Source organism: Bufo gargarizans, unplaced genomic scaffold (assembly GCF_014858855.1).
Source record: "Bufo gargarizans isolate SCDJY-AF-19 unplaced genomic scaffold, ASM1485885v1 original_scaffold_976_pilon, whole genome shotgun sequence".
Lineage (NCBI taxonomy): Eukaryota > Metazoa > Chordata > Amphibia > Anura > Bufonidae > Bufo > Bufo gargarizans.
The window spans coordinates 132930-159677 of record NW_025334779.1 but is presented as its reverse complement, the minus strand read 5'-3'; the positions used below and the strand labels follow the sequence as shown (position 1 = coordinate 159677).

At 47.3% G+C, this 26748-nt stretch overlaps 1 protein-coding gene across 1 annotated transcript in view; it reads left to right on the top strand.

Annotated features, from left to right (window-relative positions):
* Positions 1-1281: 1281 nt before the first annotated feature.
* Positions 1282-26748, top strand: part of TDRD5 (tudor domain containing 5) — a 53382-nt gene continuing 27915 nt past the window's right edge. The window contains exons 1-7 of the mRNA XM_044275217.1: positions 1282-1510; positions 13188-13571; positions 13657-13892; positions 17953-18036; positions 18672-18728; positions 20614-20785; positions 23844-23953. Coding sequence (XP_044131152.1) covers positions 1282-1510; positions 13188-13571; positions 13657-13892; positions 17953-18036; positions 18672-18728; positions 20614-20785; positions 23844-23953 — 1272 coding nt within the window. The remainder of the gene's footprint in view (positions 1511-13187; positions 13572-13656; positions 13893-17952; positions 18037-18671; positions 18729-20613; positions 20786-23843; positions 23954-26748) is intronic.

The window sequence follows — 26748 nt, the reverse complement described above, 5'->3', positions numbered from 1 at the left end:
AGTGTTCAGGTCCGCTCGTGAGCCCCTTCAAACGGAGCTCACGAGCGAACAGCCGAACGCTAGTGTGAAACTAGCCTAAGAGATGTTGTTTGTAAACCTTCAGGGTTTTTTCACTGATTGCGTTTTTCCATGCGGGTGCAATCACAGACAAAATTTACTGAACTTGCTTGCGACATTGTGTGAGTTTCACTGAACGCATCCTTACATAATCCGTATTGTTCGTGTGAAAGAGGCCTAAAAAGTCTCTCTTATTTGCCTCTCTAACCCCAATGTCAACTATTTTTGTTTAGGTGGAACACCCCTTTAAGGCTTAAAGGGGTTTTTGCCCACCATTAGACATCCCTTTTCCCGGGATCGGGTATAACTAAAGCGAGGTGCTGAAATGAGTGTAGCTGCTGTCGCAGGCATCAGTGGTGCTGCCATATTGAACGCAATGGGCCAGTACACACTAAGAGGGTCATTTATCAAACTGGTGTAAAGTACAACTGGCCTAGTTGCCCATAGCAACCAATCAGATTCCTTCTTTCATTTCCAAAGGAGCTGTCCAAAATGTAAGGTGGAATCTGATTGGCAGCTATGGGCAACTAAGCCAGGTCTACTTTACACCAGTTGGATAAATGACCCCCTGAGTTTTTTGGCACAGATTTTGGAGCTTTTCTGCCTCAAAAACAGTCTCCCATTCAGCAATTTTTCATTAAATTTTAATTTTTTTTCACACATGGAAAAAAGAAGCAGCGTTCCCTATCATGGTGCACACTCAGCGCTGAATTTACCTTTGAAATAACACATGCGGATTTGGTGCGGAATTTCTGTTTTGAGATCTGCATTCCCTACAGCGGGAACAATGCTGCCGTTACCAACGCTGTCCACTACATAAGGCAGCTGTGTAGTACCAGTGCTGACCAGAGTGTGGGATATTGGACCCCACCAGTCTGATACTTGAGGCCTAGCCTGAGGATAGGCCATCAGTGTAAAAAATCAGGACAGCCCTTTTAAAGTTGCAGTGGTTATGTGTCCCCCATGTTTCACCGCGGACCATGTCAAATCAAATGTTGACACACCGAAACCATAGAGGTGTAGTGGTGGTGGGGGAGTGAAGGAGCCAGAGACAGGGAGCAGGTAAGTATGTTCCCTCCACAGGTTGGCCAAGTGTGTATCCCGAGGGTGCCCGAAAGGCCCCCTGTGGACTCAACAAACCCTTTTAAGGGGATTCCAAATGCATGGAGCTTTAATTAAGGGAAGATGAAATTGTAATTAGAGTTTTCCTTTTATTACGCAGAAATGAACAAGGATCGGATCTTTCAAACCTTAAAGAAGGACGTGCGCTCGTTGCTGATTGCCGCCAAGCTTGGCCTCAGCATTCATGAACTTGAGCATGACTACCGCATGATGATCGGTTCACCACTTCCAGTCAGGTCCTTAGACTACAGGTCAACCATGGAGCTTCTTCTGGATATGCCAGATGTGGTGAACATCAGCACTAATTTTGACGGCACTGTGCTGTTGTCAGGTAAATATTCCTGAGGCCTTTTCTTCCTGGATACATTCTCTTTTTGGAGGTATTGTTATACTCTGGCTTTGAACACTAACATTTAGTGTACGCAGAGTTAAAGTGAACTTAAACATCTGTTTCTACTTTATTAAAACATTTTGTAATTGTCATAAAATGAATATTTCTAATATCCCATATTTTTTGCCCTATAAGACACGCACAGGTTTTAGAGGAGGAAATGTTAATGGAACTTCAGATCAGACCTCCAATGTTAATCAGACCTCAGATAAGACAAAAAATAGATAAAACAACTCGCCACATGCCGCTGCCACTCGAGAGATCCAGTGTTCTTTCTGCCGCACTGCGTCTTATAGGGCTGAAAATACGGTACTTATTTTTTTTGGCGTGTGAAATAGGCCCCTGAAGTTCATATGCTATCAATATGCCATAGTTGTTCAGATGAGACAACCTCTTTAAAGGGGTATTATCAACATGCTATTCGATACTTACCTGCTCCCGGCGCGCTGTCCACTTCCTGGTTTCGGCACTCGGCAGGGGGCGGGCTCCATCTTGATTGATGTCTTCTCCCGGCCGGGCCACACGCTGTACTGAACGCGCACGCTGAGGCCGCTCATGCGCCCTGGTGACTTCTTCCTGGCAAGTATACTATACTGGCCAGGAAGAAATCACCATAGCGCATGCGCGGGCCTTGGCGTGCGCATTCAGTACAGCGCGCGGCCGGCCGGGAGAAGAGAAGAAGTCGTCTGCGCACGCATGGCCACCGTGATTCCTGAGAAGAGCGGTGGCCGTAACCAGGGGAGACGAAAGACAACAGTCAGGTAAGTATATGTTTATTTTCTTCTAAGGGGTGGGAATTAGTTAATTAAATATATTTAGAAAAATTATCACTGTTAAATTATTAACAGATTTAACAGTGATCATTAAGATGGGAATATCCGGCTTTTAACATACACCTCTTAGGTGGTGTCACAAAGTGACCCAGTACGAGCACTCGGCTATCTCTGGTGGTCACGTATAGTTGAATGGAGTTTCAGTTCGCATCTATGTCCGCCGCTCTCGTCAAACAGGAACACTGGGTCCCTGTTCTCTTGATTGGAGCACCCCTTCAAACACATGATACTAAGTTTTAGCTCCTCATATAAGCTATACGCCTCTTGCAGTCAATGAGCGAATCCGTTTGTAGTGTAAGGAGATACTCATGCAGGCTTGCAGATCTGTTTTCTTTTTTTCTGCCGAGGCTTTTTCCCCCGACTCAGGTTCTTGACTCTTATCACCTAACGCCCACTTGGCCGGCGAGTGCACCGTGGAAAGGAGATTGAGGCCGTGCATTCTTCTTAAGCCTCATTCACACTTTAGTGTTTTGGTCAGCGATTTCCATCAGTGAGGCCTCATGCACACGGCCATTGTGCAGTTGTTCCGTGCATTAGGGACCGCAATTTCTGGTACCCAATGCACTGGCAATGTCCGTGCGGCGGCTGGGACGGATCGAGACCCATTTAACTTGAATGGGTCCGTGATCCCTTCGCACCGCAAAAAAATGGAATATGTTCAATTTTTTTGAGGTGTGGAGGCACGGACAGAAACACCACGGAAGCACCACGTGGGGTTCCGTCCCTCTGTTCCACATCGCAGCGCCGGATTGCGGACCCATTCAAGTGGGGACCACACGGCCGGTGCCTGCATATTGCGGACCCGCTGTTTACGGAGCATGAGGCCTGATTCTGAGTCAAAGCCAGAATTGTAGCCTCCACAGACATAAGTTATAAGGCCTCATGCACCCGGCCGTGGCTGTGTTGAAGCCCATAAACAGCGGGTCCGCAATATGCGTGCACCGGCTGTGTGGTCCCCGCATCATGGATATAAACCCATTTAATTGTATAAGTCCGCAATCCAGCGCTGTGGTGTGGAATGGAGGCACGGAAGCACTATGCTTCCGTGGTGTTTCTGTCCGTGCCTCCGCGCAGGGCAAAGGCATTTTTCTGAGTTCCGGTGACGCACCGGGGCTCTCTATGGGGCTGACAGGAACCCCGGTGACGTCACCGGCACTGATGGGCGGGATTTGGCTCTGCCCTAGCCAGTAAAACGGCTAGGGCAGAGCTAAAGCCCGCCCCTCAGAGCCGGTGACGTCACCGAACACACTGCTGGGCGGAAGTTACCGCCCGGCAGTGTGTTATTGTAAACACAAGAGCCTGTGCCCTGCGCGATCTAGCGCAGGGCACGGGAGCGCATCGGAGCATGAGATGCTCCGATGCCAGGCTCAGGAGGGCTGCCGGGGTGAAAATAAGGGTATGTCCGGGTTCAGCTCTGAACCCGGACAACCCCTTTAATCGTCATGATTTTCCTGTATAAATCGTTGGTTGTTACGATAAAAAATGTCAGTTAAATACAGGTCCTTCTAAAAACAATTAGCATATTGTGATAAAGTTCATTATTTTCTGTAATGTACTGATACAGACTTTCATATATTTTAGATTCATTACACACAACTGAAGTAGTTCAAGCCTTTTATTGTTTTAATATTGATGATTTTGGCATACAGCTCATGAAAACCCAAAATTCCTATCTCAAAAAATTTGCATATTTCATCCGACCAATAAAAGAAAAGTGTTTTTAATACAAAAAAAGTCAACCTTCAAATAATTATGTTCAGTTCTGCACTCAATACTTGGTCGGGAATCCTTTTGCAGAAATGACTGCTTCAATGCGGCGTGGCATGGAGGCAATCAGCCTGTGGCACTGCTGAGGTGTTATGGAGGCCCAGGATGCTTCGATAGCGGCCTTAAGCTCATCCAGAGTGTTGGGTCTTGCGTCTCTCAACTTTCTCTTCCCAATATCCCACAGATTCTCTATGGGGTTCAGGTCAGGAGAGTTGGCAGGCCAATTGAGCACAGTAATACCATGGTCAGTAAACCATTTACCAGTGGTTTTGGCACTGTGAGCAGGTGCCAGGTCGTGCTGAAAAATGAAATCTTCATCTCCATAAAGCTTTTCAGCAGATGGAAGCATGAAGTGCTCCAAAATCTCCTGATAGCTAGCTGCATTGACCCTGCCCTTGATAAAACACAGTGGACCAACACCAGCAGCTGACATGGCACCCCGGACCATCACTGACTGTGGGTACTTGACACTGGACTTCAGGCATTTTGGCATTTCCCTCTCCCAAGTCTTCCTCCAGACTCTGGCACCTTGATTTCCGAATGACATGCAAAATTTGCTTTCATCCGAAAAAAGTACTTTGGACCACTGAGCAACAGTCCAGTGCTGCTTCTCTGTAGCCCAGGTCAGGCGCCTCTGCCGCTGTTTCTGGTTCAAAAGTGGCTTGACCTGGGGAATGCGGCACCTGTAGCCCATTTCCTGCACACGCCTGTACACGGTGGCTCTGGATGTTTCTACCCCAGACTCAGTCCACTGCTTCCACAGGTCCCCCAAGGTCTGGAATCGGTCCTTCTCCACAATCTTCCTCAGGGTCCGGTCACCTCTTCTCGTTGTGCAGCGTTTTCTGCCACACTTTTTCCTTCCCACAGACTTCCCACTGAGGTGCCTTGATACAGCCCTCTGGGAACAGCCTATTCTTTCAGAAATTTCTTTCTGTGTCTTACCCTCTTGCTTGAGGGTGTCAATGATGGCCTTCTGGACAGCAGTCAGGTCGGCAGTCTTACCCATGATTGCGGTTTTGAGTAATGAACCAGGCTGGGAGTTTTTAAAAGCCTCAGGAATCTTTTGCAGGTGTTTAGATTTATTTAGTTGATTCAGATGATTAGGTTAATAGCTCGTTTAGAGAACCTTTTCATGATATGCTAATTTTTTTAGATAGGAATTTTGGGTTTTCATGAGCTGTATGCCAAAATCATCAATATTAAAACAATAAAAGGCTTGAACTACTTCAGTTGGTGTGTAATGAATCTAAAATATATGACAGTCTAATGTTTATCAGTACATTACAGAAAATAATGAACTTTATCACAATATGCTAATTGTTTTAGAAGGACCTGTATATTATATAGGAGACACACACAGTGATATTTGAGAAGTGAAATGAAGTTTATTGGATTTACAGAAAGTGTGCTATAATTGTTTAAACAAAATTAGGCAGGTGCATACATTTGGGCACCACAAAAAAGAAATTGAATCAATATTTAGTAGATCCTCCTTTTGCAGAAATTACAGCCTCTAAACGCTTCCTGTAGGTTCCAATGAGATTCTGGATTCTGGTTGAAGGTATTTTGGACCATTCCTCTTTACAAAACATCTTTAGTTCATTCAGGTTTGATGGCTTCCGAGCATGGACTCTTTAGATCACACCACTTTCAGGTGTGGGGACTGAGATGGCCATTCCAGAACGTTGTACTTGTTCCTCTGCATAAATGCCTTAGTGGATTTTGAGCAGTGTTTAGGGTCGTTGTCTTGTTGAAAGATCCAGCCTCGGCGCAGCTTCCGCTTTGTCACTGATTCCTGGACATTGGTCTCCAGAATCTGCTGATACTGAGTGGAATCCATGCGTCCCTCAACTTTGCCAAGATTCCCAGTCCCTGCACTGGCCACACAGCCCCACAGCATGATGGAACCACCACCATATTTTACTGTAGGTAGCAGGTGTTTTTCTTGGAATGCTGTGTTCTTTTTCCTCCATGCATAATGCCCCTTGTTATGGCCAAATAACTAAATTTTAGTTTCATCAGTCCACAGCACCTTATTCCAAAATGAAGCTGGCTTGTCCAAATGTGCTTTAGCCCACCTCAAGCGGCACTTTTTGTGCTGTGGGCGGAGAAAAGGCTTCCTCTGCATTTCTCTCGCATACAGCATCTCCTTGTGTAAAGTGCGCCGAATGGTTGAACGATGCACAGTGACTCCATCTGCAGCAAGATGATGTTGTAGGTCTTTGGTGCTGGTCTGTGGGTTGACTCTGACTGTTCTCACCATTCGTCGCTTCTGTCTATCCGAGATTTTTCTTGGTCTGCCACTTCGAGCCTTAACTTGAACTGAGCCTGTGGTCTTCCATTTCCTCAATATGTTCCTAAGGCCTTCTGCACACAACAGTATTTTTTAACGTCCCGCAAAACGTGGTTCCGTTGTACCGTGATCCGTGCCCGTTTTTTCTTCCGTGAGTCTTCCGTGATTTTTGGAGGATCCACGGACATGAAAAATGAAAAAAAAATCTAAGTCAAGTTTGCCATTGAAATGATAGGAAAAAACGGACATGGATAACAATCTTGTGTGCATCTGTAATTTTTCACGGACCCATTGACTTGAATGGGTCCGTGAACCGTTTGCCGTGAAAAAAATAGGACAGGTCATATTTTTTTTCACGGCCAGGAAACACGGATGTGGTTGCCAAACGGTGCATTTTCCGATTGAAAGTCAATGGGACTGCAGAAATCTCAATCTTCTTCTTTCTGGCACTTTTCCTCTCTTTTCATGCTGGGTCCAGGCTCACTAGTGTTCTGAGTATTAGGTTGGCCTTCTGCTCAGCATTGCTCAAGGTTCTCCCTTGTCTTGCGGCTATGCTGCTGGTACCTCCGCTTTTAGGGGCTGTCAGTCCACTGCCTGTCCCTATTTATGTCATTTCTCTCTAGGCATCCATATGTGCGTCCTGGCTGCTGGGTTCAGTGCACAGCTTTACCATTTGTGTCGTAATGATTTTTCTCATACTTTTTTCCATTGGGGGACACAGACCATGGGTATAGCTTAGAGGTATTAGTAGGAGGGACACTATGCAAATACAAAAGAGCTCCTCCTCCTCGGGCTATACCCCCTAACTCCACCAGGAGAAGCTCAGTCTTTGCTTAGTGTCTGGTGAAGGAGGTTGACACTCTCTGATTCTACTCCTTTTTGTTATTTTTATTCTAGATGGGGACTCAGGTCGGCATGGCGCCTTCCTGGTCCCCCGTGGAGTGCCCGCCGCCGTCTTTGGGACGTTGCCTGGCTGCCTCCATTTCCCCCCAAGAAGATAAGTGGATCCGGGCTCGACCTGTTAGCTCTGGCATCCCACCAGCTCCTGGGTCACCTGCTGCTGCCCTCCATCCAGAGCACTGCACTCCTGGAGTCAGACGTCTGAAGAGGTGAGCCCTGCTGGTCCTGAACAGAGGGAGAAGACTGCAGGAGCAGATAAGTATACTGCAATCGCTCTCTGCTTCTCCCCCCTCCCGGTCTTATGTCTATGGGCCGCCTGGGTGAACTAAAAGGGGTTATCTCTGTCCGGGGGTTCTAGGGCATGGAGGCACTATTCTGGCTAATCTCCCTGCTGGGACTTTCGGCTACCTCAGAGTTTTTTATCTTTTATTCATGAGGCATGACTTTTCCCTGCTGGCGCTGCTTCTATAACTTGCAGCAGCACCCACCAACCACTCGCCCCGTCAGAGACCTCGGACAGAACGAGGATTGGGCTGCAACTGCAGGCGTGCGTGGTGCCTTGTTAACCCCCGCTTTGCTGTGTTCGGCACTGGGGGACATGTTTTCAGAAAGCACAAGGAGTGGAGCGCGCAATTTTTTTCCCGCGCTTCTATCGGCCGGGGGGCGGAGCCTGACGCAGCCGGGAGGCGGAGCCTGAGGCTTTGCTCCAGCATCTTCCTCCGTCTGCTACAAAGGTTCCCACGCTCCTGACTGCTCCCCTGCTGAACAGCAACACAGAGTAATGGCATCTTAACCCTATTCAATCTGCTTCTCTCTGGACAGCTGTCTAGCTGTGTATGTGTGTGTGTGTATAAATGCCTTGCTTCTGATGTGAACGATCTCTAGTTCGATTCCCAGAAGACACTGTTAAGGTTTCTTTTCTCTAACTACAACTGTAGATTTCTTGCATAGTTGTTATCATGCCTAAGCCTAGTCACCTTCTCAGGCTCCAATGGGTCCCACTGGTTTTTGTGCCTCCTGCCCTGGCCCTGGACAGGATCTCCTTCCTGCCTAACCCAGCTCCTAAGGCAAGCTGGTAGCTCAGTGATAAGGCTGTTGCCCCAGTCCAGACTTTCTGAGTTCAAACCACTTTAAGTCTTTTTAAAAAAAAAATAAAAAAAAGGGGGAAAAATGTTTATTTCTGTCCCGGCGGTACACGCTTGGGCATCTGCGAGGTCCTGCGCGGCCGCTGATTTGTCCTGAGTCGCCAAGGCAGCCATGTCCTTTTTGGACCGTATGGCAGTTGCCAATCCAGTGGCCCCTACCACTCCGTCTCCCCGCTGAGGTCGCCTGACTAATAAGAGGCAGCGTGAGCGGTAGCATCCATCCTTGGATGACTCCGTTTTCCCCCCCTCGTCTAGAGATGTGTTCAGACGACTCTCCCCCCCCCTAAGGAGCACAGGTCTGAAGGGGGATTGTCCGGCTCGGACGAGGTCATGGAGCGGGTCCCTCCGCCTAAGCTCCCCACGTTTGGCGGACTTAGTAGCGGCTGTCCGTGACACCTGTAATCTCCAAGGGGATTCTCCTCTACGCGGGAGTTCCCCCCTTTTTTGTTTTCCGTCCAAGAAGCCATAGGTTGCCGCGTTTTTTCCTATCCATGAGGGATTTCCGCGGTCATACCCAGAACCTGGGACAGGATCATCCTTTTACGACTGAGCAGTGGGGAGGGCTGGTCTTCTCCCCTAGGGTGGATCCCCCAGTGTCCAGGATCACTGCCTTCCCTGTCCTTACCGGCTCCTTTCTGCAGGACGTTCTGGACGGGCGCCTAGATTCTCTCTCAAGAGCCATTTATCTCTGGTGGGCACGTTAGGCCAGTGTTCTCCCCAGGTGTGGTTGCAGCGCCACCACCTGAACCTGGCGGAACATGATGCGTCTACTGACACACCAGATTTGGTTCTCCAGGTGTCTCAGTCTTCCAAATTCCTTTGCGAGGCTTCCATGGACATTGATTCCCTCGTTACCCGCATTGTAGCCCTCTCGTCATTCTGCACAGAGAGGTCGGGTTGATAGTGTGGGACGCTGACGCTTCTCAAAGTGTCCCCTTACTAGCCTCCCCTTTGAGGGTTCCAGGTTTTTTAGGGCTCAGCTGGACGAGTTTTTCTCTACCGCTATCTGGGGGCAAGAACTCTAACATTCCACACCTACGTCCTAACGTCCCTTTCGAACCGGGTCCTCCGGTTCCAGTACCAGTCCTTTCGCTGCCCCGTCGCTGGGGGGGCTACAGGACTCCCGCAGGAACCCCCCCTCCCTTCAAGCCCCAGCCGTTATGGTGTCCAAGGGCGCAGTCGGCCTCCCTGCTACTTCCACAGGTTTGGAGGGCTCATGTTCAGGACGCCTGGGCTCTAAGAACTGTAACGTCGGGTTACAAGGTAGAGTTTACATCCAGCGTTCCGGGGGATCCGTTCCGTGCCTCGGATCTCTGGATGGCAGTTTCTTCCCTTCTGGACCAGGGGGGTTATTACCCCGGTTTCTCCAGAGGAACAGGGCTCGGTTTTCTTTTCAGACCTGTTAATCGTTCCAAGGAAGGAGGAGTCGGTGCGTCCGACCCTGGATCCGGAGCTGCTCAAAATTTTTTCCTCCGGATAAGGAGGTTTAGATTGGTATCCCTCCGCTCCGTTATTGTTTCTCTTCTCCAGGGTAATTCCTCGCGTCCGTAGACTTCCGGGACGCCTGTCCGCATGGCCCGATCGCAGAATCTCACAACGATTCCTGCGCTTGCTATGGGTGGCCGACTCTGTGTTTTTGTCGCCCTCCCTTTCCGGTTAGCGTCTGCCCCTAGGGTCTTTACCATGATCCTAGCCCCTTTTATGGCTCTTCTTCGCACCAAGGACATTTCTTGGCGGCCTTACCTGGAACAGCGTCCGGATCACTGTTCAAATGAAACAGCTCGGATGGTTGATCGACTTCCACGATCCTTCTCCTCCCGTCCCTGAAGCTCTCCTTCTGGAGATATTTTTGGATGCCTTGACCGAGAGATTTTTTTTTTCTTTCAGACTACTAGGTCTTCTGGATCCAAATTGCGGTGTCGCACCTTCTGCGCTCCCCGTGTCTCTCCTTTCAGGAGTACCTGCGGGTCCTGGGTTTTGTGGTGGCCGTACCATATGCCCAGTTTTTTTTTTCTCACACTCTGTCGCTGCGACAGGAGATCTTTCCCTCTGGGACGAGACCTCTCATGGTCTGTACGCTTACATCTGCAGGTGACGCGTTCTGTTTTATATTTTCTACAGGTTCAGGAAGCTTTTTTTGTGGTGTGGGCTCCCTATGAACCTGAAGGCGGGAAGATCGTTACTCCCGTTCTTTTCCTGGAACACTGATGCCTGCCTCTGGCTGGGGCGGCGTTCTCCGGTCCCACTCGATCCTGGGGGTTTGGTCGACAACGGAATCGTTTCCCTATCAACATCCTTGAGCTGAGAGTGACTTACTTCAGCCATCAAGGTGGGACCGCAGCCGGACAGTGATGCGGGAGGTTAAAAAAATAAATAAAAATTTATATATATAATAATTATTCTGCTGTGGGCGGAGTCACACGTTCCGGTGTGGTCAGCGGTATTCCTTCCGGGAATAGGCATCTGGGCTGCGGACTTTCTAAGTCGAAACAATGTGGATCTGATGTCGTCATAGGTTCAACAACAAGCTCCCAGGTCTCCGGCTCGCGCCCGAGGTCCGAAGGCATATGGGGTGGACGCGCTGGTGTCTCCATGGCTTCTTCCCGACAGGGAGGTTCTACTGTCTCGGGGTCCTCTCTTCCTCCGGAATCTACGGTCTCTTCGTTTAACGGCGTGGCTGTTGAAACCGTCATCCTGAAGATGAGGGGATTCTCGGATTCGGTGGTTAGATTACTATCGTACCTAGTAGGCCTTCATGACTTTTTGTGAGAACTCGGGGTTCCCTCCCCTTCACTTTTCCATCCCGATGGTGCTGTCTTTTCTTCAGTCTGGACTTGAGGTGGGACTGTCGCTGAGTTCCCTGAATGGTCAGGTTTCGGCGCTGCCTTCCTTTTTCAAGGGTCCCTTGCTCTTATGGGTCCTGTGAAGGTTTTTCTTCAGAGGGTGGCACATTTGGTTCCCGTATGTTCCCCTTTTGCCTCCTTGAGATTTCTACTTGGTCCTGCGTGCTCTGCAGGCGGTCCCCTTCGAACCTCTGAAGAGGTCTCCCTGACCTTTCTCACCTGGAGAGTGGTTTTCCTTGGCCACATCTCCCATTAGACGGGTGTTGGAGCTCGCCGCTCTTTCCCGCCAGGAGCCCCTTTCTGGTTTTTCTCCAGGATACGGTTGTGTTCCGTCCGGTTCCCTCCTTTTTGCCAATGGTGGTCTCTTCTTCCACCTTTAGCAAGGATCTTGTCCTGCCCTCCTTTTACCCTTCTCTGGCAAACTCAGAGGAACGCGCTCTACACTCCCTGGCTGACGTCCGGGCCTTGGAAGTGTATCTAACGGCTACCGCTTACGTTCGCAGTTCTGATTCCTCCTTGTGGTTCCCGAGGGACCTCGTAGGGGTCTGGCGGCCTCCAAGGTCACTGTGGCACGATGGATCCGCTCGGCTGTTATCGCGCTCGTGGTAGGGTTCCCCGGCTCGATTTGCCGCTCTCGCCACTAGGGTGGTGGAGGCTTCCTGGGCAAGGCGCAATCGTGCCTCTGCGAGTCAGCTGCGTAAGGCGGCCACCTGGTCGTCCTTACGGTCCTTTACGAAGTTTTATCAGCTGCATCCCTGGCTTCGGCTGATGCTGTCTTTTGCCGCAGGGTTTTACAGGCTGTGGTTCCTGTTTGACCGTTGGACGTTCCTCCTGGCGGTGCTGATGTTTTTCCCACCCCATGGACTGCTTTAGGACGTCCCATGGTCTGTGTCCCCCAATGGAAAAAAGTACGAGAAAAGGAGATTTTTGTGAAACTCACCTGTAAAATCTTTTTCTCGACTTTTCCATTGGGGGACACAGCTCCCTCCCATTCTGCCTGTTGCAGGAGGGGTTTTTCAGTTTATTTGTGGTTGGGCCTTTTAGGCTTGATCCGATGGCTTCCGTTATTTCTTTTTTTCTTGTCTCCTTCTCCTACTGCTTTGCAACGCCTGAGCTTCTCCTGGTGGAGTTAGGGGGTATAGCCTGAGGAGGAGGAGCTCTTTTGTATTTGCATAGTGTCCCTCCTACTAATACCTCTAAGCTATACCCATGGTCTGTGTCCCCCAATGGAAAAGTCGAGAAAAAGATTTTACAGGTGAGTTTCACCAAAATCTCCTTTTCCTGTGATAGGTCCCTCTTAAAGAGTAGATATGATTAAATCATTTGTTTGGGAGAAAATGTGCCTTTTTTTTAGTTCTTCAAAAGTAAACTTTTCCTCTTAAAAGAGTTTTCTGAGATTTTAATACTGATGACCTATCAGGTCATCAGTATCTGATTGGTGGGGGTCCCACACCCTGGACCCCCGCCGATCAGCTTTTTGAGAAGGCACCAGTGCTCATGTGAGCGCTGCGGCCTTCTCGCAGCTCACCAAGCACAGCACCGTACGTTGTATAGCGGCTGTGCTTGATATCTCGCTCGGCCTCATTCACTTCAATGTAACGTGTTGTTACTAAATTATGGAAAACTGTGAGAAGGCCGCGGCGCTACTGCGAGCACCGATGCCTTCCCGAACTGCTGATTGGCGGGCGTCCCGGGAGTCAGACCCCCCACTGATCAGATACTGATGACCTATCCAGGGAAAGGTCATCAGTATTAAACTCTCGGACAACCCCTTTAATATTTGCATACTTTCGTTGTGTAACTTTACCCTTCACCATTCTTTTCCTTATATTTAAGCTGTGGTTAACGAAGAAACAAAAAGTATCGCAGAGCTGGTGTCTAAACAGAAGACCTCCTCCAAAAAGAAAGGGATCTCTAAACGCCGCATAGCAAGACCTGTGTGTCATGTGGACTTGGTAAGACGGGGGAGAATAGGCCCTGTGCTGCCTGCATCAGTGAAAAGTGAATTGCGGGATCTCCTCTCCATATCGCCATTACTGGTGTCTCAGTTGGAAGGTGCCTTCTACAAACGATTTGGTCGGAGTTTTCAGTATACCCGATACGGCTTCTATTCCTTAATAGAAGTCCTTAAGTCCGTGTCTGACTTTGTGCAGGTGAAGCAGACCAGAGCCGGATCGTTACTGATGCTTAAGACTCCAGTTACAATCAATACATTAAAATGTGAGTATTTATTATTACCATTGTTATTGCTAATATTATTTATTACTGATTTATCTATATGTTACTTATTCTTTTTATGTCCTAGGCTCAAGTTTTCAATATTCAGACTCAGGAAATGTCTCCAAAGAGACTATCTGTGGTAAAGAGGAAAAAACCTCTCCAAAAACATCACTTGTTGCAGAGAGTCCGTTGCCGCCTGCAGTCCCTCAATCTGCTGGTGTTACAGCCTTGGATAAGCTCTTTATGGAAGCAAGTGCACAATACTTTGCCAGCCACCCATCTGCTAGGAGCACCAATGCAGGGAAAATGCTTTCTGAAACGGTTTGTTCTGATGGAACAAAAGAGAAGTCTTATTTAGAGAATGGCTTGACGTCAAGCTCTGTCCCAATGATGTCAGCACATGGCACTGGTTACAAACCAGTCATTGAACCTATACCAGTGCAGTGCACTGGTTACAAACCAGCCATAGCCATTGAACCTATTCCAGTGCAGTGCACTGGTTACAAACCAGCCATTGAACCTATCCCAGCGCAGTGCACTGGTTACAAACCAGTTATTGTACCTATCCCTGACGTTAAAACTGCTACTACTGGTCCGGGCTTAGATACAGGTACTATAAAGACTGATCTAACAGAACCCAGCGCAGACTGCAGTCTACAGTCACTAGAGAAGAAGGTATGTGTATTGTGTCTTGAGTTGGTTGTCTGGTTTACAAAGCCAATTTTTGCAAGTGCCCTGTCCAGTCATTTTGAGTTATTTGTGTGGGACTCCCCATGTATAAGGGTACTTTCACACTAGTGTTTTTCTTTTCCGGCATAGTGTTCCGTCACAGGGGCTCTATACCGGAAAATAACTGAACAGGCATATCCCCATGCATTCTGAATGGAGAGCAATCCGTTCAGGATGCTTTAGGATGTCTTCAGTTCAGTCATTTTGACTGATCAGGCAAAAGAGAAAACCGTAGCATGCTATGGTTTTATCTCTGGCGAAAAAAACTGAAGACTTGCCTGAATGCCGGCATTGTTTTCCATAGGAATGTATTAGTGCCGGATCCGGCATTCAAAATACCGGAATGCCGGATCCGTCCTTCCGGTCTGCGCATGCGCAGACCTTTTAAATATGAGAAGAAGAAAAAACTGATCCGTTTTGCCTGATGACACCGGAAAAACGGATACGGTATTGCAATGCATTTGTCTAACTGATCAGGCATTTTTCAGACTGATCAGGATCCTGATCAGTCTGAAAAATGCCTGATCAGTCAGAAAAAATGACATCCGTTTGCATACAGTTCAGGCAACGGAACTGCCTGCCGGAATCAAACAACGCAAGTGTGAAAGTACCCTAAGCCAGAGAGGTAAGTGGCTACAAAGACCATCTCTAAGGCTACTTTCACACTAGCGTTGTTTAAATCCGGCGTTCAATTCCGACACCGGAACTGCCCGCCAGATCTGGAAAAACGTGTGAAAACGGATTACATTTGAATCCTGATCAGGATTTTGATCACAATGTAAAAATGCATTGTCCTGGTTTAACATGCAAAAGCCGGATCCGGTTTGACTGAACACACAGCGCCGGATCCGGCGTTAATGCAAGTCAATGGGGAAAAAGGCCTGATCCGGCGTTCAGTCAAAGTGTTCAGGATTTTTGGCCGGAGGTAAAAATACTGCATGCTACGGTTTTCTGAAAAGCCTGATCAGTCAAAAAGACTGAAATGAAGACATCCTGATGCATCCTGAACGGATTACTCTCCAGTCAGAATGCATTAGGATAAAACTGATCAGTTCTTTTCCGGATTTGAGCCCCTAGGATGGAACTCAGCGCCGGAAAAGAAAAACGCTAGTGTGAAAGTACCCAACACTGGAGGACCCGCCATGTTCATCCAGCACCTGGACAGCCCATAGATTTTAGTAGGCACCATGTAGTGCTACATTTATTCCGCTGTCACAGAAGAATTGAACTCTTGCGGTCGGGTTCCCTGCTAGATTGTAGCTTCTCTGAGGGTTTAAATCTGTTAGGGAGTTTATCAATGGTGTTATCCCAGTTTTTTGGTGTACAAAAGTTGCAAGGTTTTGCACAAGAATTTGCAATTTTTGCCATTTTCAAGTTTTCTCGTCACTTTTAAAAATGGATAGAAAATTAGACCTGGTTTAATGGGGGTGAGCCTTCTGTGGCCCAACTATTTTACCAAAATTGACACCTTTAACTAACTGTAAATTATAGCACAAATCTACAGCGGCTTATAGCTTTTATCACAGATAATACCAAACAGGTGTGCCCAATGTGGTGTATACTTCTGAACAACGGGCACATCTTACTGAGCTGCACATCAGATTAAGGCTACATGCACATGAACGTTGTTTGTTTCCGTGTCCGTTCTGTTTTGTTTTTTTTGCAGATAGGATGCGGACCTATTTATTTCAATGGGTCCGCAAAAAAATGTGCCTTGTGCTATCCGCATCAGTATGTCCGTCCTGTAGCCCCGCAAAAAAAATAGAACATGTCCTATTCTTGTCAGTTTTAGGCATTGTAACTACGGATGCTATCCTTTTTTTTTTTTTTTCGGACCGCAAAACGTATACGGTCGTGTGCATGGAGCTTAAGTGTTCAATTAGGATCTAGAGGAAAATACACAAAAAGTGCACATAGAGCCATACCACTTACAGTATAACAAGGGCGGACAGGTACGAGGTAGCTAACCTCGCCTTATCTAGTTATGCTAGAGGCACAGCATCCTAGAAGGTTAGAAGTGCTATAGGTGGGAAGCTGCTGCCTTGTCCAGCTGGAGAAGATGTCTGGAGTTCAAAGGCTGCAAGGAATTAGACCGCTATCAGCGCTGCAATCCCAATGGAGCCCAGGTACTTTGATTTCAGATTAAGGCTATGTTCACATGCCATTGAAAAATGGCAGTGCAACGGCTGTTTTTGTAATGGCCATTTCGGCCATCACACAGCCATTTTAGAACAAATTGAAGTCCATGGGGCTATTTACTTGGCTGTTTGGTTCGTGTTCGGGAATTGTTTTTTTACAGTAGTAATTAATTAATGAAGTTATTATGCAAAGTCTCCCAAGACTTCTCAAAGTAATAACTTCTGCTCATCTGAGCCAATACATTCTAATACTGTACAGAGCGCTCGCTCCGTACAGTATTTAAAGTATTATCCGAATCGATTTTGGATGTTTCATCCGAAGTCGATACACTCATCCCTAATTACTACTGCTCGGGATCACTATGGGGGACATTATTACTGCTGGGGACCACTATGGGGGACATTATTACTGCTGGGGACCACTATGGGGGGCATTATTACTGCTGGGGACCACTATGGGAGGCATTATTACTGATGGGGTCCACTATGGGGGACATTATTACTGCTGGGGTCCACTATGAGGGACATTATTACTGCTGGGGTCCACTATAGGGGGCATTATTACTGCTGGGATCCACTATAGGGGGCATTATTACTGCTGGGGTCCACTATGGGGGGCATTATTACTGCTGGGGACCACTATGGAGGACATTATTACTGCTGGGGACCACTATGGAGGACATTATTACTGCTGGGGACCACTATGGAGGACATTATTACTGCTGGGGACCACTATGGAGGACATTATTACTGCTGGGGACCACTATGGGGGACATTATTACTGCTGGGGACCACTATGGGGGACATTATTACTGCTGGGGACCACTATGGGGGACATTATTACTGCTGGGGACCACTATGGGGGACATTATTACTGCTGGGGACCACTATGGGGGACATTATTACTGCTGGGGACCACTATGGGGGACATTATTACTGCTGGGGACCACTATGGGGGACATTATTACTGCTGGGAACCACTATGGGGGACATTATTACTGCTGGGGACCACTATGGGGGACATTATTACTGCTGGGGACCACTATGGGGGACATTATTACTGCTGGGGACCACTATGGGGGACATTATTACTGCTGGGGACCACTATGGGGGATGTTATGTATACTACAGAGGTTGGGATTTTATTAAACAAAATAAATGAAATTCATCAGTTTTTGAAGCAAAATAGCCATTAAAAGCCGCCAGATGACCAAAAATGGTAGAAAATGTTTTTCATGGCCATTTTTTCCCCTGTTGTGTGAAGGTAGCCTTAACCCATCTACTGTCAGTATATTAAGGCAATTTGGTAAGGGACCGTACTATTTCTGTCCACAGCCGACACAAGCGTCTGCTCGTTGTTCAGCCCTTCACTTCATTTTACGCTGTGCACTGATCAGGAGCGAGTGTTCTTGTGACCGCTCGTCCGCCCAGACATTGGTTACATAAAAGAGCATTTACTAGTTAGCTATTTGTATTTAGGTGTTACTGTATTAACTCAAACTCTTCCCTTTCAGTTTGACAAGGATTTCAAACTCAGTTTATCGCACACAAGCGTTGGCTCTGTGATCTCCAGTGATCTTCGGCATGATATAAAACATGTAAGTCTACTGTCAAAGTGGAGATCCCCATAGGCCTTTTTTTAAGCAAATACATTTTATTAGCAGACGTAAAGTGAATTAAAACGATCAGTTTCTTCCCTCTTTGCTTCAGGAGCTGTATCCACTGTCTTGCACCTAACGGAAATGTCTGAGCATGAACAGAGGCAGTGAATTGCCCGAGGCAGTACTGCTAAGGTCACTGCATGGACTGTACACTGTCGTCATCATTTTCAGACAGAATTCTCAACTTTAGAAAAATAAGTGTATTTTTATTATAAACCGGGAAGCCGCTGTACACAGTGTGCATTTATACATGTATATTAACCCCGTTAGTGACTAGTCAGGCTAGGCAGCTGGGGTTTTACGGCAGCCTAGTCTAAGCGACCCATGCAGCAGAGAGCAGGAGCCTGGCTCTCGCATGACACCCGAGCCCCTGCTCTAACCTCCTTAGATGCTGCGGTCAATAGTAACTGCGGCATCTAAATAGTGTAGACAGGGGCCTCACTCTCATCATTACCGCCATGATTGAGATTGTGGCGTGCCGTTGTCTCAGTTGAAGATTTTGTGTATTTATTTTGTGTTCATTTCACACAATTTTACATGTTTGTGAAAGCACAACGTTGTGTATTTAACAGGTTGTTTGTAAGCACGCTGAGGGACTCCAGGTTTCACATCTGCTAACTGCTTTTAAGGTGAGATTTATTTATTTTTTTTATATGTACAGCGTTTAGGATACACTATGGCAATTATCAGAAACAATGGTCATTTTGGCCTAGGCCAGTGGTGGGCAAACTTTTTTGTCAACTGAGCCAAATATCGCCAAAACCACAATTAAAATTTATTTCGAGAGCCACATTTTTAAAACCTAAAATATTGCATCAACAGTACCAGTGAGGACTATTAGGGCTCATGCACACGACCGTGTGCCCGCCGTTGCCATATTGCAGGCCGCATACGGCGGGTCTGCAATATTCGGGCACTGGCCGTGTGCAGCCCGCATCAAGGACCCATTCACTTCAGCATGCGCTACTTTTTTGCGGTGCGGGCAGTCGGATGCTGATCGCGAACCCCATTCAAGTGAATGGGTTCGCGATCCTCATGCAGCTGCCCCATGGTCTGTGTCCGTGCATTGCGGACCGCTATTTGCAGTCTGCAGCACAGGCACGGCGCCCTTACATTCGTGAGTATGAGCCCAGAGTGTGTTTTTACATACTTTTATATGTACCTTCTTTTATTTAGATCTTGATTATTATTTCATTTTATCTTTATCATTTTTTACTTTTATTAAACTTGTCTGCAGATGTGGATCCCCCATAAGTGCGTCATCCACAAATATCCCCCATAAGTGCGTCATCCACAGATATCCCCCATAAGTGCGTCATCCACAGATATCCCCCATAAGTGCGTCATCCACAGATATCCCCCATAAGTGCGTCATCCACAGATATCCCCCATAAGTGCGTCATCCACAGATATCCCCCATAAGTGCGTCATCCACAGATATCCCCCATAAGTGCGTCATCCACAGATATCCCCCATAAGTGCGTCATCCACAGATATCCCCCATAAGTGCGTCATCCACAGATATCCCCCATAAGTGCGTCATCCACAGATATCCCCCATAAGTGCGTCATCCACAGATATCCCCCATAAGTGCGTCATCCACAGATATCCCCCATAAGTGCGTCATCCACAGATATCCCCCATAAGTGCGTCATCCACAGATATCCCCCATAAGTGCGTCATCCACAGATATCCCCCATAAGTGCGTCATCCACAGATATCCCCCATAAGTGCCTTCTAGTAAGTAATGTAATGTATTAGTGGGGGGAAGGGAGGAGGCAGGGACACTTGCGGCGGGGCCGGTGCAGTGCCCGGCGCTGTGCACACACCGGGGGCAGCTCCTACCTTTCTGCTGCAGGACATTTCGCTCCAAGTCTCCTGAGCGGCGGCCTCTTCACCACTCCACCACTCCTCACATAGCCGGCAGTGGGCAGCCGAACTAGGGCGCCGCTGCACGCGCCTCCTGCTGCTGTGCGCAACGTGACATCTCACCCTCTGTCATGCGCCTCCTGCCCGCCTGCCTGCTTTATTTATAAAGTGGAAGGAGCAGACAGACTGGAGCAGGAGGCGCATGACGGACATTTTGCAAGCAGCTTGAGCGGCGCTGATATGGCTGCGCGGCCGCCCACCCGCCAGCCCGCACCAAAGAGCTGCATTGAAGGTTCTAAAGAGCCGCTTGTGGCTCGCGAGCCGCACTATGCCGACCACTGGCCTAGGTTTATAGACGAAAACGTTTTTTGAAATTGGAATTCCAGTTTCCGGACAGATGTTTCATCATCCCAGCTGTAATATAGGCAGACGACGAGGCCACTGTAAACGATAGGACTGTATGCTTTCACCGTTCAATACCTTTTCAAAAGGACTGTTGGGAGGGTAAAGTTTCCTGAAAATTGTTGACCTTGACCTTTTGTTTCTGCAGTGAAATCATAATTCCATTGGTATAATTGCTGGCATAATGTACGGGGCTGATATTCTTGGAGAGCTGCCTAGGTTATGACTTCTGTCTGTCCTTAGCAATACACAGGAAAGGACCTGCCGTTTCGAGAGATGGGATTTATGTCTGTACTGGACCTTGTAGGATCCTTGGGTGACATGCTTTATTTGGAAGGCTCAAAAGATGGTCAAGATTGGCGACTTTTTGACATTGAATCGAAAAGCAAGAAGAATGTAGATGATGAGAAATGTGGTAAGCTTGATTTACACTTCAGTGATTTAGAATTAAAGAGGACCTTTCATCTGTTTCACTTGTAGGAGCTAAATACCTGTACTAGCTGCCGCACCATTTTTTATTTTTTTAAGAAACATCACCCCTACGCCCCGCTGTGCCCTCCTGAAGTTTTTGTGCTCAGTATGCTAATAGGGAGGAGGAGACGCCAGGGCTTCTCCCTGGCTGTGCCGCGATCCAATCACGTCGGAGAGAGAGTGTCAGAGCCAGCTGTATGACAAATGCATTGAAATGCCGGATCCGTCTGTCCGGTATCATCCGGAAAACCGGATCCAGCATTTATTTTTTTCACATTTTTTGCGGTCTGCGAATGCGCTTACTGCAAAAACAGATCCGTTTTGCCGGAACACTCTTGGCCGGATCTGGCATTAATGCATTTCAATGGGAAAATACACTTCTGGCAAGCGCATTGCGCCGCTAAAACCCGGCTAACAGCAGCAGCAGGAGATGGGATAGCTCATTACTACAGAGCGCACTGCGCATGCGCAAGACTTGGGGGAATCGCAGCCGCACTGCATGCTCTCACTCTCAGGCAAAAGGGGATGGTTAGTTGGGCCGCTGCCCCCTTGACTTCAGGCTGGCCGGCACTATAGCGCTGATGGAGAATAAAACTGAGTTTTTTTAACTTGCGCAGCATCGGACAACAGCATAAAACATATGATTAATAGGCTGCGGGCTACTGCGAGGTACTGCTGGCGGTTGTAGATGCATTTTTTAGGTGACAGGTTCCCTTTAAATATTCATACTGTAGGTGTTAAATATCCTTAGTGGGAAAATCCCTTTAAGGGTCACCAGATGTGCAAATCTTCAGTCATTGATAAGGCACATACTGAATCTTCTGTAGATGGTTTTTATATTCAAACATGTCCTCTTAAAATGTCTTTGAAAGCAGCTCACAATGGCTCAGTTGTTAAAATTGGTAAAAGGCATTGTCAAGTTTAGAAACCCCATTTTTAAATACCGTTTAGGTAAGTCTCTTGACCAGAATTGAGAGCTATTACAAAAAGCATCTCTTAGGCCCCTTTCACACGGGCGAGTATTCCGCGCGGATGCGATGCGTGAGTTGAACGCATTGCACCCGCACTGAATACCGACCCATTCATTTCTATGGGGCTGTTCACATGAGCAGTGATTTTCACGCCTCACTTGTGCGTTGCGTGAAAATCACAGCATGCTCTATATTCTGCGTTTTTCACTTAACGCAGGCCCAATAGAAATGCAGGGGTTGCGTGAAAATCGCAAGCAAGTGCGGATGCGGTGCGATTTTCACGCACGGTTGCTAGGAGACGATCGGTACCCGATCATTATTATTTTCCCTTATAACATGGTTATAAGGCAAAATAATAGCATTCTGAATACAGAATGCATAGTAAAATAGCGCTGGAGGGGTTAAAAAAATTTTTGAAAAAAATTTAACTCCCCTTAGTCTACTTGTTCGCGTAGCCGGCATCGCCTTCTGTCTTCATCTTAGCTTTATGTAGCAACAAGGACCTTTGGTGACGTCACAGTCATCACATGACTGTGTACTGCGTTACACAGATATCCCATTGGTTTGAAAGGGCACTGTGTAATGCTTAATTTCAGGGAGTGCTGACTCACTGACGCCGCGCGTGCGTTCTCCTCTGCCACCTGGCGCGCTACGTCGTGCGTACGTTTATGGAGCCTCAGCCTGCCCTGGAGGACCTCGCCCGTACCACGCTAAGCCCACCTGCCGTCGGTAGGCCAGTTGCCCGCTGTATAATGTGACCTGCTCAGGGCTCATGCTGCCACTGTTAGTGTCCCAGGCCTTTGCACATTGCTATACACAAAGACAATATGATGCAATGCTCTTCCCAGTCTGCACATACCCCCATGTGTATTGTAGGAGTGTACATACTAGGGTATACAGACTAGTTTTATTAAAATGTAAATAAGCCCCTCCCTCAATAAAAATTAGTCCCCCTTTTCCTATTGTATTTTTTTATAATGTAATTTTTATAATTATGTAACTCCTAAAATTGTTTTAATATGGTCTTTGTACATAATTTTTCAAGAAAAATCATATAAACCCCTTTTTTTTTGTCATTTTGGTGTTTTTTGCCAATTAATCGATTTAAAATATCGACAACTAATCGATTATTCAAATAATCGTTGTAGGCTGCAGCCCTAGTGCAATGTATTTTAATGTCCGTGCTATACTGACACCAGCAGGCGGTGCCAGAGAGGCGCAGCCTGCTGGGAAACATTGGCGGTAGGCCTGAGGCCTATACTGGACGCTGGCCTGCCTGCAGTGGCATCGGCCGCTGCGATCTCATTTGTGGGGCGCCAATGGGAGACCTCTGTAATTGCTTACATGTGGTAGACGCCATTGCCCATGGCATGTAAGGGGTTAAAAGGCCTGGATCAGCGCTCCTGCTGGTCCAGTACTTTAGAGCAGTTGCGCGCGCTCATGCCAGAGCCAAGCCCCAGCTCTCTGCTGCACAGGAGAACTGTTCAGCACTTAGGCTGAGCTATTGCCTTTTTCCAGCGACCCATTCTAAGACCCATTAGTTACCGCTGTAAAAAGGTGTATTGGTGAACACTAAAGGGTTAACTGTTGAGATACAATTCTAATTTAGATATAAATCTCCTACCTGTTGTGGTCCATAGCGTTTTCTTAATATTTGAGGTTATGGAAATGGAGGAAATGAGACCTCCACCGATCACTAGATCTAGGGCACCACTGCGGCAAGGAAAGGTTTGAGTGAAGTGATGGTTGAGAATATATTCCGCCGCTCTATTTAACGTCTACAGCAGTGCCTTTCCAACTACTCCTTGGCATTGCATAGGGGGAGTATATTGTCTACCATTCTAGTGGTCAGCGGGGGTCCCAAAAAGTCGGACCCACACCGATCTGACATCATTTAATCAGTAGATAGGCAATGACTATTTTTGGATAGAATGCCCCTTTAATTTATCAAGCCAGTAGTTGAATGAGTGCTTGCTCACTCCTCATGATGAGGATATAATTCGTGGACTTACTTTTATGCTCTCCTTTTAGATGAGAAAGAACTTTCTGCTGATTACATTTCCAGATGGAATGTCTTTACCCAGAAATCAGAAAGGATGAAACCACCAGCGATACTTTCTCTAGCAGATGGGAAGAACTTGGTATTATTCTGTTTGTGTATAACATTTTCATGTTTCAGAGGAGAGTTTCCATATATTTATTCATTTTTGTAGAACACTGCATGTTCGCCTTTTCATTTTCATTTTTATTTTTTTTTAGGCTACTTTCACACTAGCGTTCGATCGGATCCGTTCTGAACGGATCCGCTCATATTAATGCAGACGGTGGCTCCGTTCAGAACGGATCCGTTTGCATTACCATGAACAAAAAAAACGGATCCGTTTTGACTTTACATTGAAAGTCAATGGGGGACGGATCCGTTTGAAAATTGAGCCATACTGTGTCAACTTCAAACGGATCCGTCCCCATTGACTTACATTGTAAGTCTGGACGGATCCGTTTGCCTCCGCACAGCCACAAGCGGAGCCCCGAACGCAAGTGTGAAAGTAGCCTTACTCCCCCCAAGACTCAGCAGGCCGGGGGCCCTTTAGAAGGCTCCTGTCTGCCATGCCAACTACTCGGCAACCCGCAATTGTGTTCCCAGGGTGCGGATCAGGGGACAGAATGAGCTCTCTCCCTAGGTCAACCACTTACATGTTGCGGCATCTGAAGGGCAGTAAGAGCTGGGTGCCAGCTTTATACAACAGGCATCACCCTCTCCATGACGTGCTATCTGTGTTGTCTGACAGCGCTGTGATGTAATCACTGAGCAGGAAGGGGTTTGGTGGCCTGTCACCCCAGCACTGCTTGGGTGTGGACACATTTTTGCCAGTGTTTTCATGATTCACACAAAGATCACTGGAGACTGCTGCAGCAGATGGCATTAGATGCCGAAAAGGAGTAGCGAAAACTGTTGAGTAGTGTATAGAATGACTTTTTTTTATACAAAGGCCAAAACATTTACTCTGTACCTTTTTAAAGGGATTGTGCAATGCTTAGATATTAATGAACTTACTGGTCATCCATATTGAATCGGCGAGGGTCCAACACACGATTAACTGTTTGAAGTGGCCGGGGCATTTGCAAGAGCACTGCGTCCTCTCCACTGTTAACTGCTCGGCGTCCTGATCACAGTGTAATTACACTCTGCCACCGCTACGATCTTTTTTAAATCGGATATTTTTTATTGAGGTTTTTCAAAAAGAAAACAATATAGTATCACAATAACAACCCCTTTCACCCACCCTCCCACCCCCCCACCCCCCCCTTTCTCAATCCTGCAACCAATGAAAGTCCAGCGACCACTTTCCGTTGTTCTTTACTCTACCATGCACCATCAACATGTCCTCTTCCACATGTCTCATGCGATCCCCATGTCACACTCCATCCAGAACAGCCCTCATATTCACCTTTCACCCCTCAAGCATGAAGACGTCACCTATAGTTACCAACAGACACTGATTACTCTAGCAAACAATATTATTAGCTTTTTCTATCCCCTATACTTTTAGATAATGTTGTTATAGCTTAACCACGAGAACCATATCACCTCAAATTTGCCACCACTACGATCTAGACGGCGAGCAGGTTAACGTTGAAGAGGATGCTGTGATCGCATGTATGCCTCTGCGTCTTTAAACAGTTAATCGGCGGGGGTCCCGGATGTCTGAGCCCCACCAATCTAATATTGATGACCAGTGGATAAGTTATCTATATCAAAGCACAACCCCCTATATCCCCTTTTGTGTGTTTTTGGAAGAAGGCAGCCATGTTTTTTCAATCCCAGATAACCTCTTGAACTATATTACAGCCATAATAAATAACCATTTAATGTAATATTATTTACTGCTATCCATTTAAATATAACTTTTCATCTATGTGGATAAACCATTACGATATCTTAGTCTAGTGTTCCGAGTATAATGGGAAAGTAAGATTTCGAAATTTGGGAGCTTTAAAAATGTTACTATACTGTATAATACTGCTATGGATGGCTGCAATGAGTGCACGAGAAGGTAATGTCTAACTTGATGATTGTGTCTGGGGGGCCCGGTGGAGGACATACTTCCGCTTTCATGGATGATTCGTGAACGATAAGAAGACATAAAGATGGACCCTTGAATTCTGATTTATACTGTTCGTTATAATGGCTGCAAGATTGGGTTGGGGAGGGTGGGATTGCGGGAGGGTTGGGGGGAGAGGTTTCATATTGTATGGTAATGTTTACTTTAAAATTTATATAAAATCAATAAAAATTATTTGAATTAAATATAACTTTTCATGTTGTATACAGTGGTATGCAAAAGTTTGGGCAGCCCTGGTCAAAATTACTGTTACTGTGAGCAGTTAAGCAGGTTGAAGATTAGATGGCTTAATGTTAAAGCCGACACATTACCTTTTTATTTAACACCTTCAGGACCTTGGACGAGTATACTCGTCCTGGCATTAAACTGTTACCATGTCTGCAGACATGGTGACAGCGCTGAGTGCCGGCTGTTACACACAGCCAGGCACCCAGGGTCAATGCCGAGGGGGGTCCTGTGACCCCCCCCCCCCCGTATCGGCGATCGCTGCAAACCGCAGGTCAGTTCAGATCTGCGGTTTGCAGCGCTTTCTGTAGTTTCTGATCCCCCGCCTGCCTTCCGCTGAATATTCATTGGTGGTCAGTGGTACCAGAGTGTCAGCACATTGCTGACACTCTGGTATAAAAGGCTGACATCGCTGCGATGTCAGCCGTTTCACCCTTTCCATACCGCGATCCGTACGGAAAGGGTTAAGTCAGGGAGCTCCCTCCCTCTGCCATCGGGGGGCTGCTGTGCCTTTGCAGCCCCCAGATGGAAGGGGGGACAGAGGGAGGGAGCTCCCATCCTTCCCCGTCTGCTCAGTTGTGGCAGAC